Raw genomic sequence first — 13,459 nt, 5'->3', positions numbered from 1 at the left:
TCTCTCTTTCTCTCTTTCTCTCTTTCTCTTTCTCTTTTCCTTGTTATTTCTGTTCAGAGAGTGCAAAAGTAATGATAAGTGTTTCTTGGAGTCTTCTAATGTTTTGAATGTTAACATCAGAGAAATGAAGAAAACCCAGCAAGTGGCTTTTCTGTGAGTGTGGAATCATGCCATACAAAGTCATTCCTTACAATACATCAGAGAATTTCCACAGGAACATGGGAACATTTATGTGGACATACCTCAGAATTCAAATTATGTGAACCATAACAGTATGTCATCCCCTCTGATAGATAGGATCTTAACTTAAAAACAAACAGAACCCCAACCTCCCAAAAAATCCCCAAACAGAATAAGTTGTTGAGTATTTAGTTACCCCACACCATACAGAAAGACTGTATCTCTCCTCATTTGCTCCTTCTATGTTTAGAAAGCATGCCAAAGAAAGTGATTTCCAGAAGTCCCTATTATGAGTTGTCTAAAAAAGCCAGGAATTATGCTAATCTCATTAGAATTTTCTTATCAGTGGAATAGTTACATCAAGAAATGAGGGTAGAGTTCATACAGGGTGCTTCCTGTGGTTTTCTATGTTTTCATCAAGTATATGAGTGTCATTTCTCTACAGTCTCTTTGTGAAAGCACGCTGTAAATTCTGATGAAGTATGTAATTTTTTGCTTTCTCTGTCATTACAGTTCTTATTTTGTTTCTGCTTTCTTCCCTATAATCTCTGAACTCTGATCTGAAGCCAGAAACAGAAGTACCATTAAGTACTTTTTTTTTTCTTTTTTAAAAATTCTTTTATGAAACAGAAAAATAACAGGCATTTGAAAGTGAACAACTCCCTTTGTTTCAAATCCCTTCAGCTGGTTTCTGTTGTCGAATCTGACAGGCCCTGGTTTCACCACCAAACACAGCTTGCCAAAAGTGATTTTCCTTCAATGGCTCTTTGTCCAGGTGTAGACCAGTCAAAAGTGGTGCCTCCAGGAGGCTGTCTTGGGACCAGTACTCTTTAACGTCTTTATCAGTGACATAGATAATGAGATTGAGTGTCCCTCAGCAAGTTTGCTGAAAACATCAAAATGAGTAATGCAGTTGATACAACAAAAGGAAGGGATGCCATCCAAAAGAATCAGGATAGGCTCTAAAAGCAGGCATGTGAGAACCTAGTGAGGCTCAACAAGGCCAAGTGTAAGATACTGCACGTGGGTTGAGGCAATCCCAGATATGTGTACAGAGTTGGAGAAGAACTCCTTGACAGCAGCCCTGCAAAGAGGGACTTGAGGGCCCTGATGGAAAACCTGGACATGAGTTAGTAGTGTACATTTGCAACCCATAAGTCCAATTCTATTTTGGGATGCAAGACAGTGGCCAGCAGGGAGAGGGAGGTGATTGTTTACATCTGCTTTGCCCTTGTGAGGCCCCATCTTGTGTATTGCATCCAGGCTTTTGGCACCCAGCTCAAGAAAGATGCGTATCATTTGGAGTGGGTTCAGAGGAAGCCATGGAGGAGATAAGAGGGCTGGAACACTTCTCCTGTTAAGAAAGGTTGAGGGATTTGGGCTTGCTTAGCCTGGAGAAGAGAAGACTCCAGGAACAAAACAAAACAAAATGAAAAAAACTTAATACCACAAAAAACAGCAGCAGACATTCTCCTCTCTTGCCTATTCACATTCACATTCATTTTGATACATACTGGTCCCCATGTATTGCAGAGGAAGAATGGGCATGATAGAGAATATATCCACAGGCAGATATGAGTAATTGGAATTGCTTCCTTTTAGAAAAGAAGAATAAGTAGAGAATAAGGCAGAGTAGCTTGGGAAGAAAATGAGGGAAAGAATTCCTAACATAAGCATCCTAAGGACAGTATTATGTGAATATTCTTCCAATGGAAATAATGATATTTATTATCACAGAGTCACAGAATTGTAGGGGTTGGAAGGGACCTCTAGAGATCATCAAGACCAACCCCCAAACTATACCCCCCAGACCACCCCCAGAACTATAAGGTTTGGAAGGGATCTCTAGATCATCATGTTCAAACCCCTTCTAAAGCAGGTTCCCTACAGCAGGTCGCACAGGTAGGCGTCCAGGTTGATCCCGATTATCTCAAGGGAAGGACACTCCACAACCTCTCAGGGCAGCCTGTTGCAGTGCTGTCACTCTGACAGTAAAGAAGTTTTTCCTTGTGTTAGTATGGAACTTCCCATGTTCCAATTTCTGCCCATAAAAATAGTGCACATGAATCATAGCATGAAGGACAACTTCTTTCCACAGCTAAACTTCAATCTTTAATTAGAAAAAGTGAATAATAGTTCTACTGCACTTTTCAAGGATGTGAAACTGGAGTTAGTCAAGGTCACCAACATTTCCTGTCAGTGAGTCTACTACAAAGACTGACCTTCATGTTACTTTCTAAGAACTAGGATCACTGTCGCTATTGCTTTCCCCACCAGGAGAAAAAAATCGGATTTCTTAATCCATTTTGGACTGATTTAGAAGTGGATTAAAGGAAGAGAGCTTCTTCCACACCAGTTCAACTTTAAAATAGGGCAATATCAAAAATGAAACAGTAAACAGGAAGTTAAAACATGTAACAAATGCTGAGTATGTGAATCACAAATTCACATGCAGTGCTATATCCTGAAAGTCTGCACCTAAGAATCTATTTTTAGGAGTATTTTCTCTCTTGTAATCAAGAAAACCATTTATAAATCACTTCCTTTTGATGCTGCCAGGACCTCTTAAGACAATTCATTCATTTAATTCACATGGGGTAAAGAGGTATATAAAAAATACATTTTTCCAAGTTTGCCCAACTGATAATTTTTAGTATACGCTGTGCTGGGATAACTCTTTGGGTGATCAAGATAGCAATGTAAATCTAACTGAGTTTTAGATACATTAATGGAAAGGAGCTTGGGATAATAAGTTTTTTGAACTTGCAGTTCAAGAGGAAGAGCATTAGCTCTTTGTGAGGAAATGCTGTAATCCAGTTTGTAAGATTGTAAAAGATTTGTGGATTGTAAAAGAACCAAAATCTGCTGTTTCCTAATTTTTGTTTTGTTTGAAAATATACTGTCATGATGATTAAACTGCAGAGGGTTTCGTACTGTACTCTGACACAATAACTTCAAATAGTAAGGCTTAATACAGCAAGGCATGCTGTGTAGAAAAGGGTATTTGTAAATATTCAGCATCTTTAAGAAGCTGCTAAGCAAGTTAGTCATAACTTGCTAATATGGGCACTTTCAAAGCAAATGGATATTAGGAGAGAAGTGACCAGGAACCAATAGGGAAATTACCCTTTTGTCTCCTTGACCTTTGACTTACTTGGATCAAAATTTGGCAAAGATTGCAGCTGCTAAGTATATTACCATGGGATGTAGGTAGTGGCATTTAGTCAGACTGCAAAAATAGACAGTCCCCTCCCCAAGCACCAATACAGTTTAATTTTTTCTTCTGGCAGAAAGATAAACAGGGAACTGACATCTCTTGGAATATATAAGCACCCCCTCGAAGCTCTGAGGGTTTGTGCTTGGTGGGGAGCTCAGCTGCTTGTCCTCTTGTAACTTGATGCAAGTCGTGTGCTAAGTGCCTGTACATTCAGCTGAAAAGTCAGTTGCCCTTATTCAAGGTGAGTCATATGATTCATTTAAAATCAGGGAGTTTTCCTCAGAAATCCTTTTAAATTCACTCGATGGAAAAATCTTGAAAGTACTTATTTGTAATGTAAAATAAAATGATAGGATTTTGCAACACTGCAAGGAGAAATAGAAGTGTACATGCATTAGTGGATCTCTTCATAATGTTAATAGTAAGATTATATGTTCAGTGTTGCTGGTTTTCCCAATTTTATTCTGTCATTTGATATTTAATATTATTGAAAGCTCCTGAAATTAGGTGGATATTTAGAAAATGCATGTTTTAAAAGTGGTATTTGTAACATATGCTATTGTAATGTTGTAAAAATTTAATTATTACAATTCACAATAAAAAATTCAAAACTATAATTCAAAAGTACATCAGCCTTTAAAGGAAAATGAAAAGCAGAAATAATCTCTTCCCTGAAAATGTATCTATTAAATGTTTCAAAATTTTTAACATCACTTTCTAACCTCGAAAGAATAAGTGGAATTATGTTTTAAAATAACCATGTTTGTGGGTTAAGATCCTCACCAGTATTTTCAAAATCTCTTGTTTTCATTATGAACACTTCCCTGTTTACTTTCTGTTAGCTGGGGCAGCAAATCAAATTCAATGACAGAATCAAACAAGTCCACACACACAAAAAAATGTTTTAAAATGACTATTGGATCTGGAGAAATCATTAAGGAAGTGAAGACAGTATTCTTCAGTTTGTGTAAGGGCTTACTTTGAGTTGATATGTGCAAATATAAGTGAAGTTGGGAAGAAACACTATTGGAGGAAATTACTACTTTAATCTTTACATTTTATGTTTATGTTCAGTTATGATAGAAATATGTTATTTACTTCTGTGCAAATAAGTTGTGAGTGCTCTTCACTGCAGTTGTGTAATGGATAATTGGAATAGCATAAATTGAGCTGTGTCTAGACTATTGTTACATTGTGTTTGGTGGGAGAAGGGTGAATAGGCAGAAGCTATAAGCAGTCATTGCTTCTACTTACTAATAGTGATGATGAGGGATATCTATTCTACCTAATGTAAAAAATCCACTGGAACAGCTTGTATTATATTTCTGTTGATTCTGAAAAGCCTCATATAAGCAAAGAAAAATAGTCTGACAATATCTAAAAGCCCTTTTCAAAGACTTATGGAAAAAATAATTTCTTTTTTTTAGTTTTAAAATAAATATTTACAAACTTTCTCATTTAAAAAAAAAAAAAAAAAAAAAAAAAAGTAGGATATATAAAAAACAGGCACAAGATGGATTTCCAAAGCAGATGAAAGAAGCACTCTGGGCTCAGGTGTAGACAGATATGATGTTATTGTTGTTACAACATGCAGGACACAAGAGGACACCAGCATTAACCTGCTGACCATGTACATGGTGTCAGTATATGATGTATGTGTCCTTTGTCTCACCCCCATTAAAAAGGGCATCATAACTGCATATGGGATTTACAAAAATAAAACGTGGCTCATCCTACAACTGCTCTACTATTTGGAAATCCAGGAAGTTTTTTAGCCCTTTAATTGTGAGTAAACTGGGAATTCAGGTTGAGTTGTTCTTTCATTACATCCTTCTGCTTTTCTTTGCTCTGCTTGGCCATGAGTGTGTAATTAACTCTACAATTAATACCTGCTTTAAAAGTGATTTAGAAATGATCCCAACAAGCTGACAGATGTAGGTAAAAATAAGAAGGACTATGGCAATGATGTCTGAAGTAGAAAAGAGCTGATTTACTGTTATTTGGAGGTCCAAGGCAAATAAGAAACTTAAATTCTGTGGGTGTAACTAATTCCTGAGCAAGTATAAATTATGCAGCTGTTTTCATAAGCATTATTAAATATGACAAAATATCGCTAGGAGCTTATATGTTACCATTTCACAGCACTGGTATCATTGTGATTTTGTTTCTGACATCTTCAGATAGGGGCCAGATCTCAAGATACTTAAACTCATACTGCCAGCACAGGTTGTTTCCCAATGGATAATTAAAAACTTTTTTTTTTCTTTTTTTTTTTTCTTTTTTTTCTGAGACTGAATTAAATATGAGGTGTTATACACTCAAAAGACCAATACCTAGACAGTTGTTAAGAAGTCTGCCTTTCTGTAAAGCAACTGAGATTGGTGAAATCAGCTGGTGGGGTGGATGGCTGAGAGTAAGAATTCAACTCCTACAAGGAAAACCCGGTAATGCTTTGGCCTTGAAGTTGCCCAAACTTTGGGAGAAGTTTTTCACAGGTGCTGGAACAGGATGTCCAGTGAGGTCATGGATGCACCATACCTGGTGGTGCTCAAGGCTGGGTTGGATGGGGCCCTAGGCAGCCTAATCCAGTGCTTGATCTAACAGTCAGCAGCCCTGCCCACAGTGGAGGTTGCAGCTGGGTGATCTGTGACGTACCTTCCAGTCCAAGCCATTCTATGATTCTATGAAACAAAAATTTTATCCCTTCAGTAGTAGACTGTGGACTGACAGAGATACAAGAAGACAGACTTTTTGTAGATGCCTCTTATTAGAGACTGCCATATCCACTAAGGTGTGTTGCAGGCCTAGCCTGGGTAGCTTACACAAGTGCTGTAAACTCCTGATTTTGCCTGAAGTGGTAGCCATGGGCATTGCAGGCTGTGATCAAGGCTGAAGGCTATAACCTCCTGCTTTGGAACAGGGAGATTTCTGAGAAAGTGTTTTCCTAAGGAAGAATGTCATCTGAGTACTGTTATGACAGTTTTCCTTTGTACTACAGAGCCATAACACAAAGAAAAAGAGAGAGGAAAAAAAAAAGCAAATGAAACAACGTAATGGCCTTTAAGAAAATGAGGGAAAACCAGATTGTTGTATGTGTCAAGTGACTAGCATGCCAAATGTGTATAAAACTTTTTTTCTGGTACTGCTATCCTCTGTCTGACTGTTGTTGACATGTTATCTTCCTACCTATTTCATCTCACGTACTTTGTATTTTTGACCTTTAGAATGTAATTTTTGTTCACTCTCTGTGTACATTACCAGCTTCTCTCACGAAGATCAGTGAGTCTGTTGGGACCAAGAAGTGTGAAAAAAAGCTTGGAGAACTGCAACAAGGATATTTTTACGTTTCCTGTCTGTACCCTGTCAAAGGAGAGGAATGACTTGTAATAGAAGCTGTGGGCTCCTTACTGGGGCTGTCATTGGTGCTGTGCTGGCCATCTTTGGAGGAGTTCTGATACCAGTTGGAGATAACCTCATAAGCAGAGCAATAAAAAAGGTACAAAATATTTCTTTTTTTTCAATCCAGTGGTTTTCTGATTCCTGAATAGTCATTATTTCTGAATCTTTTGTTCTTTCTCCTTTTTTTTTTTTTTTTTTCATTTTCTTTTAACTTTTTTTAAAGCCTTATGTAGTGTATAATCCAAACTTTCCTGGGAATAGTTGCTGCAGCACTTACTTTAATATTTTAATTACATTACCACATTTGCTGGCTCTTTCATGATTTGAGTGAGAAGGTAAAATATTTTTTCAAGATTAATTTTAATTAATATAATTCAGTCTATTTAATTTTATTACAATTACAATAGTTACTGTTTTCTTCTTTTACCACTATACTGATCCAACTGATTTTCTGCATTTTTTTTTTCTAAATTGGGACTCACTCCATGCATTTATGCATGCACTTCATGCAACTATGCACTCCTTACTACACATAACCTACACAAATTTCTAATGCAGAATCTAGTCTTACTCTTCAGTTCATTCAGATCATGTTCTGTGACTATGTAATTGAAACATGCTTTGCTTCATGAGACTACAAAATCTCACCACATACCTTTCCTTGATTTAAGGAGTGTGAAGAATAACTGCAGTATTGTAGACCTCATGCAGAAACATTTCCCTCTTTCTCTCAATCTCTTTTCACCTGATTTTCTTTAGAATCTAGTTTTGACTGTAGTTAAAAATACAAAGTTAATTTGTTAAATCTTCTGTCAAAATGAGTACATAACTGTGGGTCTAAGCCATACTGAAAAGAAATGACCATGGAAGCCATGGAAACCAGTTAAAATTGGTTGATCAGACCATCCAACAGTTAGAAATCAAGCTTTGGTTAGGCTTCCTAACAGATCTGCTGTGAAGTTGAATGTGCTGGAAACTTTGGAGAGAGATATTTAAAAACCTTTCTGGTAGACTGGACATAATTTATTCATCAGCAATATAAATCAGAGAACTGGATACATGGTCAGGAAATGTTTCATTGCCTATTGAAGCCTTGCCTAGATTCCACCATCACTTTGTGGGGAAAAAAAAAAAAAGACTAAAAAAACCCAAAACCCTGAAAAAAAAGTCTTCTGCATTCAATTCAATTCTTAGCATCCATTGTATTCTCTCATGATCTTATCAGATTCATAGAAAAATATAAAAAAATATATTAATTGAAAAAGAGGAGTGTCTGCATAAAGTTTCACCCACCTTCTAGTATTTTACAAAAAAAAAAAAAAAAGACATTGTCTACAACTGCAAATAATTTCAACTGATTGAAATATTGAGGAAGTTGAAAATTTTCTTGTAAACGTGTTATTTTAGAATGTATATCTCCTTATACCAAAAATTTTCTTTCAGTTAATCCACAATGTTGTCTTGTGCAGTTAGCATTTCCGAAGCAAATTACACACACTGCAAATGTTGTGTTCATCTGTTTACTTTGTGTTCATCTGTTTACTTGTAATAACGGACCAGTTATACAGCATAATTTGAAAATATCTACAAATTATACATGCACAAATTCTTAGTAATGTTTTAGACAGGGTAATTTTTCTTTTCCCTCTTTATAATTTTCTGCATTGCGATCATGTTTCAGATGTTTGTAACTATTTCGAGACAACTTGTCAGAAGTATATAAAAATGAAAATCAGTGCCACAATTAATCTGAATAACACAAGAGTAAATTTGTAGAGTCTTTGTTTATTTAAGTAATAGGGATGGTTTTTCTAACCACAAGTCAAACTGGATTATTTCTTCTCTGTTTATCATGCTGATTATTCAGTGAGACCAGGAGACTGCAAGGCAATTGCTTTTCTCAAAAGATAAATACAGCTAAAATACAAGATCAGTTCAGGAGATGCGCAAGAGGGTCTTGAGTCTACCCAGAGACATAGAATGGTTCCTAGTTCTGATTTACTTGTGTAAATGAAATTGCTAACAAGAATAACAAACATTTTTTATTCACTGTTATAATGCTTAAGATAAATATTAACATATACTATTTTTTTTCTAAAGCTTTTTGTTTTTTAAAGAAAATTTCATAAAAAATATTGTTTTTTAAAGAAAATTTCAGTGGCAGTTTCATTGGAATTTGTCAACAGAGACTGCAGAATAGAAACAAATGTACAAACAAAAAAAAGATTTTTTCCAAGATACGATCTGTAAGTATGCGTATTTCCATTTCATCTGATGTGAGGCATAAAGATGACAACAACCACCAGTAGCATTCTGCAAGAGATTAACTAAACAAGGTCAATTTCAAACTATTTCAGCGTTGGTCCTATACAGCGAAAGGTGCCTTTTTTTAAAGGCACTTTTGATTTCAGAACCAAAGGAACAAAAGTTGTTTTCCCAAGCTGCACCTATCCAGTAGGCAAAGATTGCATTCCATGAAGACCTCTACGAAAAGTATATTGTTTGAGGCTATCAAAATATACATTTCTGTATGACTCAGTACATTTATGTTGCTCACTGTCATGTGATATAGAATCGTAGAACTCCTCAGGTTGGAAAACACCTTCAAGATCATCAAGTCCAACCACAACCTAACTGTACTACCCTAACTCTAACAACCCACTGCTAAATCATGTCCCTGAGAACCACATCCAAATGGATTTTAAACGCAGTCAGGGATGATGACTCCCTTGGGAGCCTATTCGAATGCTTAACAACCCTTTCTGTAAATAATTTTTCCTAATTTCCAACCTAAACCTCCCCTGGTGCAACTTGAGGCCATTTTCCCTTGTCCTGTCACAAGTAAGAAGAGACCAACCCTGTTTTCACTGAAATCGCCTTCATACCTTCATTAACATAAAAATAAATAAATAAATAAATAAATAAATAAAATAAAAAAAAGGAGAGGTCTATTCAAAACAATCGATCAGAAAATTTATATCTGATTCTGCTGAAAGGAGATGTATAACTGATGTATAACTGAGCCACGTCAATATTTTTTGCCTTTCTCCCCCTAAATACAATATTATTAACTTTGAAAAATCGAGTTTATTTTTTTCCAGCTAAGTCTAATCATTCAAAGCCATTGTTAGGTGATTTATTTTCCACTTTTTCTCTAAGATCTTTTGCTGCTTACCAGAATGCAAACTCAAAAGATTAAGAGAAGCTACATGATATTACTTAATATATTAATCTCCTGGTGAGTTGATAATACAGAATATTTTGTCATAATACATCAGTGCTCTACTATTTCAGTGGAGTCCTCAGGTTAGCTTCTGCTATTTTTGAAGGAAAGCTATCAGTTTTAGCTATTAATTACTGTGTTTAGGCATCTGTCTCTCTACACATCTGTTATACATGATTGGCCAGATCATTGCCTTTTGGGTACCAGAGGCATAGGACACACTTTATTTTTTTTTTTCTGTGAAAGACATATGCAACTTCTCTATCTTAACCAATGAAACTAAAGCAACAGCTGGCTTCAGAAACATACATGATCATATAACATGTATTTCAACAGTGGTAAAATTGATTGGCTTCCATAATTTTTTATGACCAAGAACTGAAAAAGGACTCAAAGTTTTGATTCAACAAAGCCTGAATAGGAAGTCTAATATGTGGGAGAACTATCATGACATAAAAAGTAATAAATGTTTATTCCTACTTTCAGCTACAAAATGGGAGATTGTTTCTATGGAATTTAGTTACTTCAGTTTCACAGGACCATGTTGTTATCCCCAGCTTGCATTTGCAGCCTAAAATATGCAGCACACAGAGATAAACTAGTAGCAGTTTTCTTGCAGCCTAAGGTACACACAACATCTTTCTGTTCCCCCAGAATCATGACTTTTTTTTGCTTGATTGTGTGCAGTTTTCTCCATAAGAAATCATAATTACTGATTTTTGTCTAAAGCGGTAAAATACAGCAGGCTTCTATTGTTGACTGCCTGAGCCTTCAGTTTGTGTATTGTTGGTTGACCCATCATCAGTAGAAAAATGGCAGAAAGACAAGGGGGTTAAAGTTCCTCCTGCTGTCACTCAGTCTTGCATATGTAGGTCATGAGCTGAACTTATCTGTGTAGTAATTGCATTCTGTATAGCTGCTTTTGCTAACGATAGTTAAATATTGCTTAAGGAATTAGAGACAGATACTAGGAGCTGACGTATTTATGTCTGTCCATGGCAGGCAGGGTGGAACTTGATGATCTTTGAGGTCCCTTCCACCCCAAACAATTATACAATTCTATAACTAAGGAGCTGAGACTTGTTTCATATTAACAGTTGTGAATTGTTTGTTTCCCATATTACTCCACCTTTCATAAAATCATAGTGGACAAAAAGCAGAGCAGAATTACTAAGTGAGTATATGTGAAGCCAGCTACAGAGAGGGATAGTATTTAGGGGTGGCCTTGCAAGTGATCAGACAGCCAAAGCCCAAACACTTGCTGGTGTGGGTACACTAGTGCTATTAAATGAGAACTTGAATAAGGACAGGCTTCTGGATTTTTTTCCACTTTAACCCATGATCTTCACTCTTAAAATATGTGGCAGCAAAATGTACACACCTTCTTTTTCAAAAAAGTGTTACAATAATGGCCAAATGCCAATAAAAAGAATAGTCTTACTCCCTTCCTTCTCCTCCCTCTTTTGTTCTTCTGCTTCCCATGTTTAAACCCTGATTCTCATTTGATCCTCACCCCTTCCCACACAGCTGAGCCAAATAGCTCACTGGCAGAAAAGTAACCAAACAAAATAAAAAAAGGAAATAGTCTTCCTCCAGTCCAGAAAGGAGATAAAGTTCCTGGAGGAATGAGAACTGGCCCAATACAAGGGGAAGGTGAATGCATCAGGTCCAGGAGTTGGTAGTAGGTCTTTCCCTTCAACTGCAAAGCTGTCAGGATAGACTGGCTGTCCTCTTAAAGCTGCCTCCATGTGGTAGTAGTGCTATTTTGTGGATGGGCTGCAAATCCATAAGGGAGCATACTTCAGCCTGGCTGCCCCGCTACTTCACTCCCTGGGGCCTCTTCATACAATATCCAAGATCATTTTTCACCATTAGCATTTCTCAAGCATATAACACAGACACAGTTATTCCTGCATGAAAAGAAAGGGAGAGTCACTCCACCTTTCTAGGTGAAAAGCAAATTAGCTCTTGACTGATAAGAAAGTACATAGTACATATGAGATACGATCACTGCAGAATAAATGCAAAGTGCTCCTAATGTCTAAAGCTGAGGTCAGATAGGATGCTACTTCTGCACCTCTCAAGGAAGGAGATGTCCAGCATCTCTAAGCAAGATCTGCAGTGGTGGGGGAGTCAGTGTGTCATTCTGTGCAGCTATAATACCTAGCAAAGGGTTATAGGAGGAAAAAGGGGTGGGAGGGAAACCTTAAATTTTTTAAGAAGCCAGTAACACTGCTTTCAAATTTTGTCCAAGTTTGCAACTCCTCTGTTCATTTTGTGCCTGTTACATGCTGTAGACTGTATTACAGAGAGTTTAGTTTGTCTTCTTGATCGTGTAACTGCCAGAAATCCTTGAGCATTCCCTTGTCCCAGTTGCACAGAAGTAGGAGGTCAAATTCTTGCCTGTGCTCTCATCCAAATACCTTGCTGAATACAATACACAAGCAGACCCTTAGCAGGCTGAGCTGCACGTGAACAGACTACACTACACTAAAGTAGAATAATTAAGTTTGCATAAGATCTTAAAGATCATCAAGTCCAACCATCTACCTAACACTACAACCCCAGTGCAAAACCATGTCCACCCATTTTTAAAATGTCTTAAGGGATGATGACTCCACCACCTCCCTCAGGAGTCTGTTCTAATGCCTGACCACTCTTCTTGTGAATAAATTCTTCCTGATATCCAATCTAAACCTCTTCTACTGTGACTTAAGGCCATTTCCTTGAATCCTATCACTTGTCACCTGAGAAGGGAGAATTAACACACTGCTCAGTGCAACTTCCTGTCAGGGAGATGTAGAGAGCAATGGCATCTTCTCAGCCTCCTTTTCTCTAAACTAAACATCCTCAGTTCCCTCAGCTCCTCCTCATGTGTCTTGGTTTTCTATTCTCATCAACAGCTTCATTGCTCTTCTCTGCACATATTCAAAGAACTCAATATCTTTCTTATAGTGAAGGACCCCAAATTGAGCACAGTGTATGAGGTGTGATCTGACCAGAGCCAAGTACGGAGTGACAGTCCCTTCCCCAGTCCTGCTGGACACACTACTTCTGATGCATGCCAGGACACCATTGGCTTTCTGGGCCACCGGGGCACACTGCTGGCTCATGTTCAGCTGGCTGTTGACCAGGACTCCCATGTCCTTTTCTGCTGGGCAGCTTTTCAGCCGCTCTTCCCCAGGCCTATACCACTGCGTTGGATTGCTATGAGCTGAATGCTCCACCCAACACTTACCCTTGCTGAATGCTGTACAATTGAATGCAGTCCATCAATCCAGCCTATCCAGATTGCTCTTGCAGAGACTTCCTGCCCGTACTGCAGATAAACACTCCCATCCAACCTGGTATCATCTGCAAACTTACTGGGGGTGTACCTCAATCCTCTTATTAAGGTCACTGATAAAAATATTAAACAGGACTGACCCCAATACTAAGCC

General features: G+C 37.4%; 1 protein-coding gene across 3 annotated transcripts in view; it reads left to right on the top strand.

The window, feature by feature from the left end:
• The window catches only part of CD36 (CD36 molecule), a 38,064-nt gene that overhangs the window by 6,357 nt on the left and 18,248 nt on the right, over nt 1-13,459 (top strand). For 2 of the 3 annotated variants that reach the window (XM_042872340.1, XM_042872341.1), the window contains exon 2: nt 6,659-6,893. In XM_042872340.1, coding sequence (XP_042728274.1) covers nt 6,774-6,893 — 120 coding nt within the window. In that variant the 5' untranslated portion in view covers nt 6,659-6,773. Of the gene's footprint in view, nt 1-3,464; nt 3,639-6,658; nt 6,894-13,459 lie in introns of those variants that run through there. The other variant, XM_042872339.1, reaches the window with a different exon arrangement.

The sequence above is a fragment of the Lagopus leucura genome, unplaced genomic scaffold (assembly GCF_019238085.1).
Source record: "Lagopus leucura isolate 7727_CA_CO unplaced genomic scaffold, USGS_WTPT01 Super-Scaffold_100008, whole genome shotgun sequence".
Taxonomy (NCBI): domain Eukaryota; kingdom Metazoa; phylum Chordata; class Aves; order Galliformes; family Phasianidae; genus Lagopus; species Lagopus leucura.
This window is presented reverse-complemented; position numbering and strand designations above follow the sequence as displayed.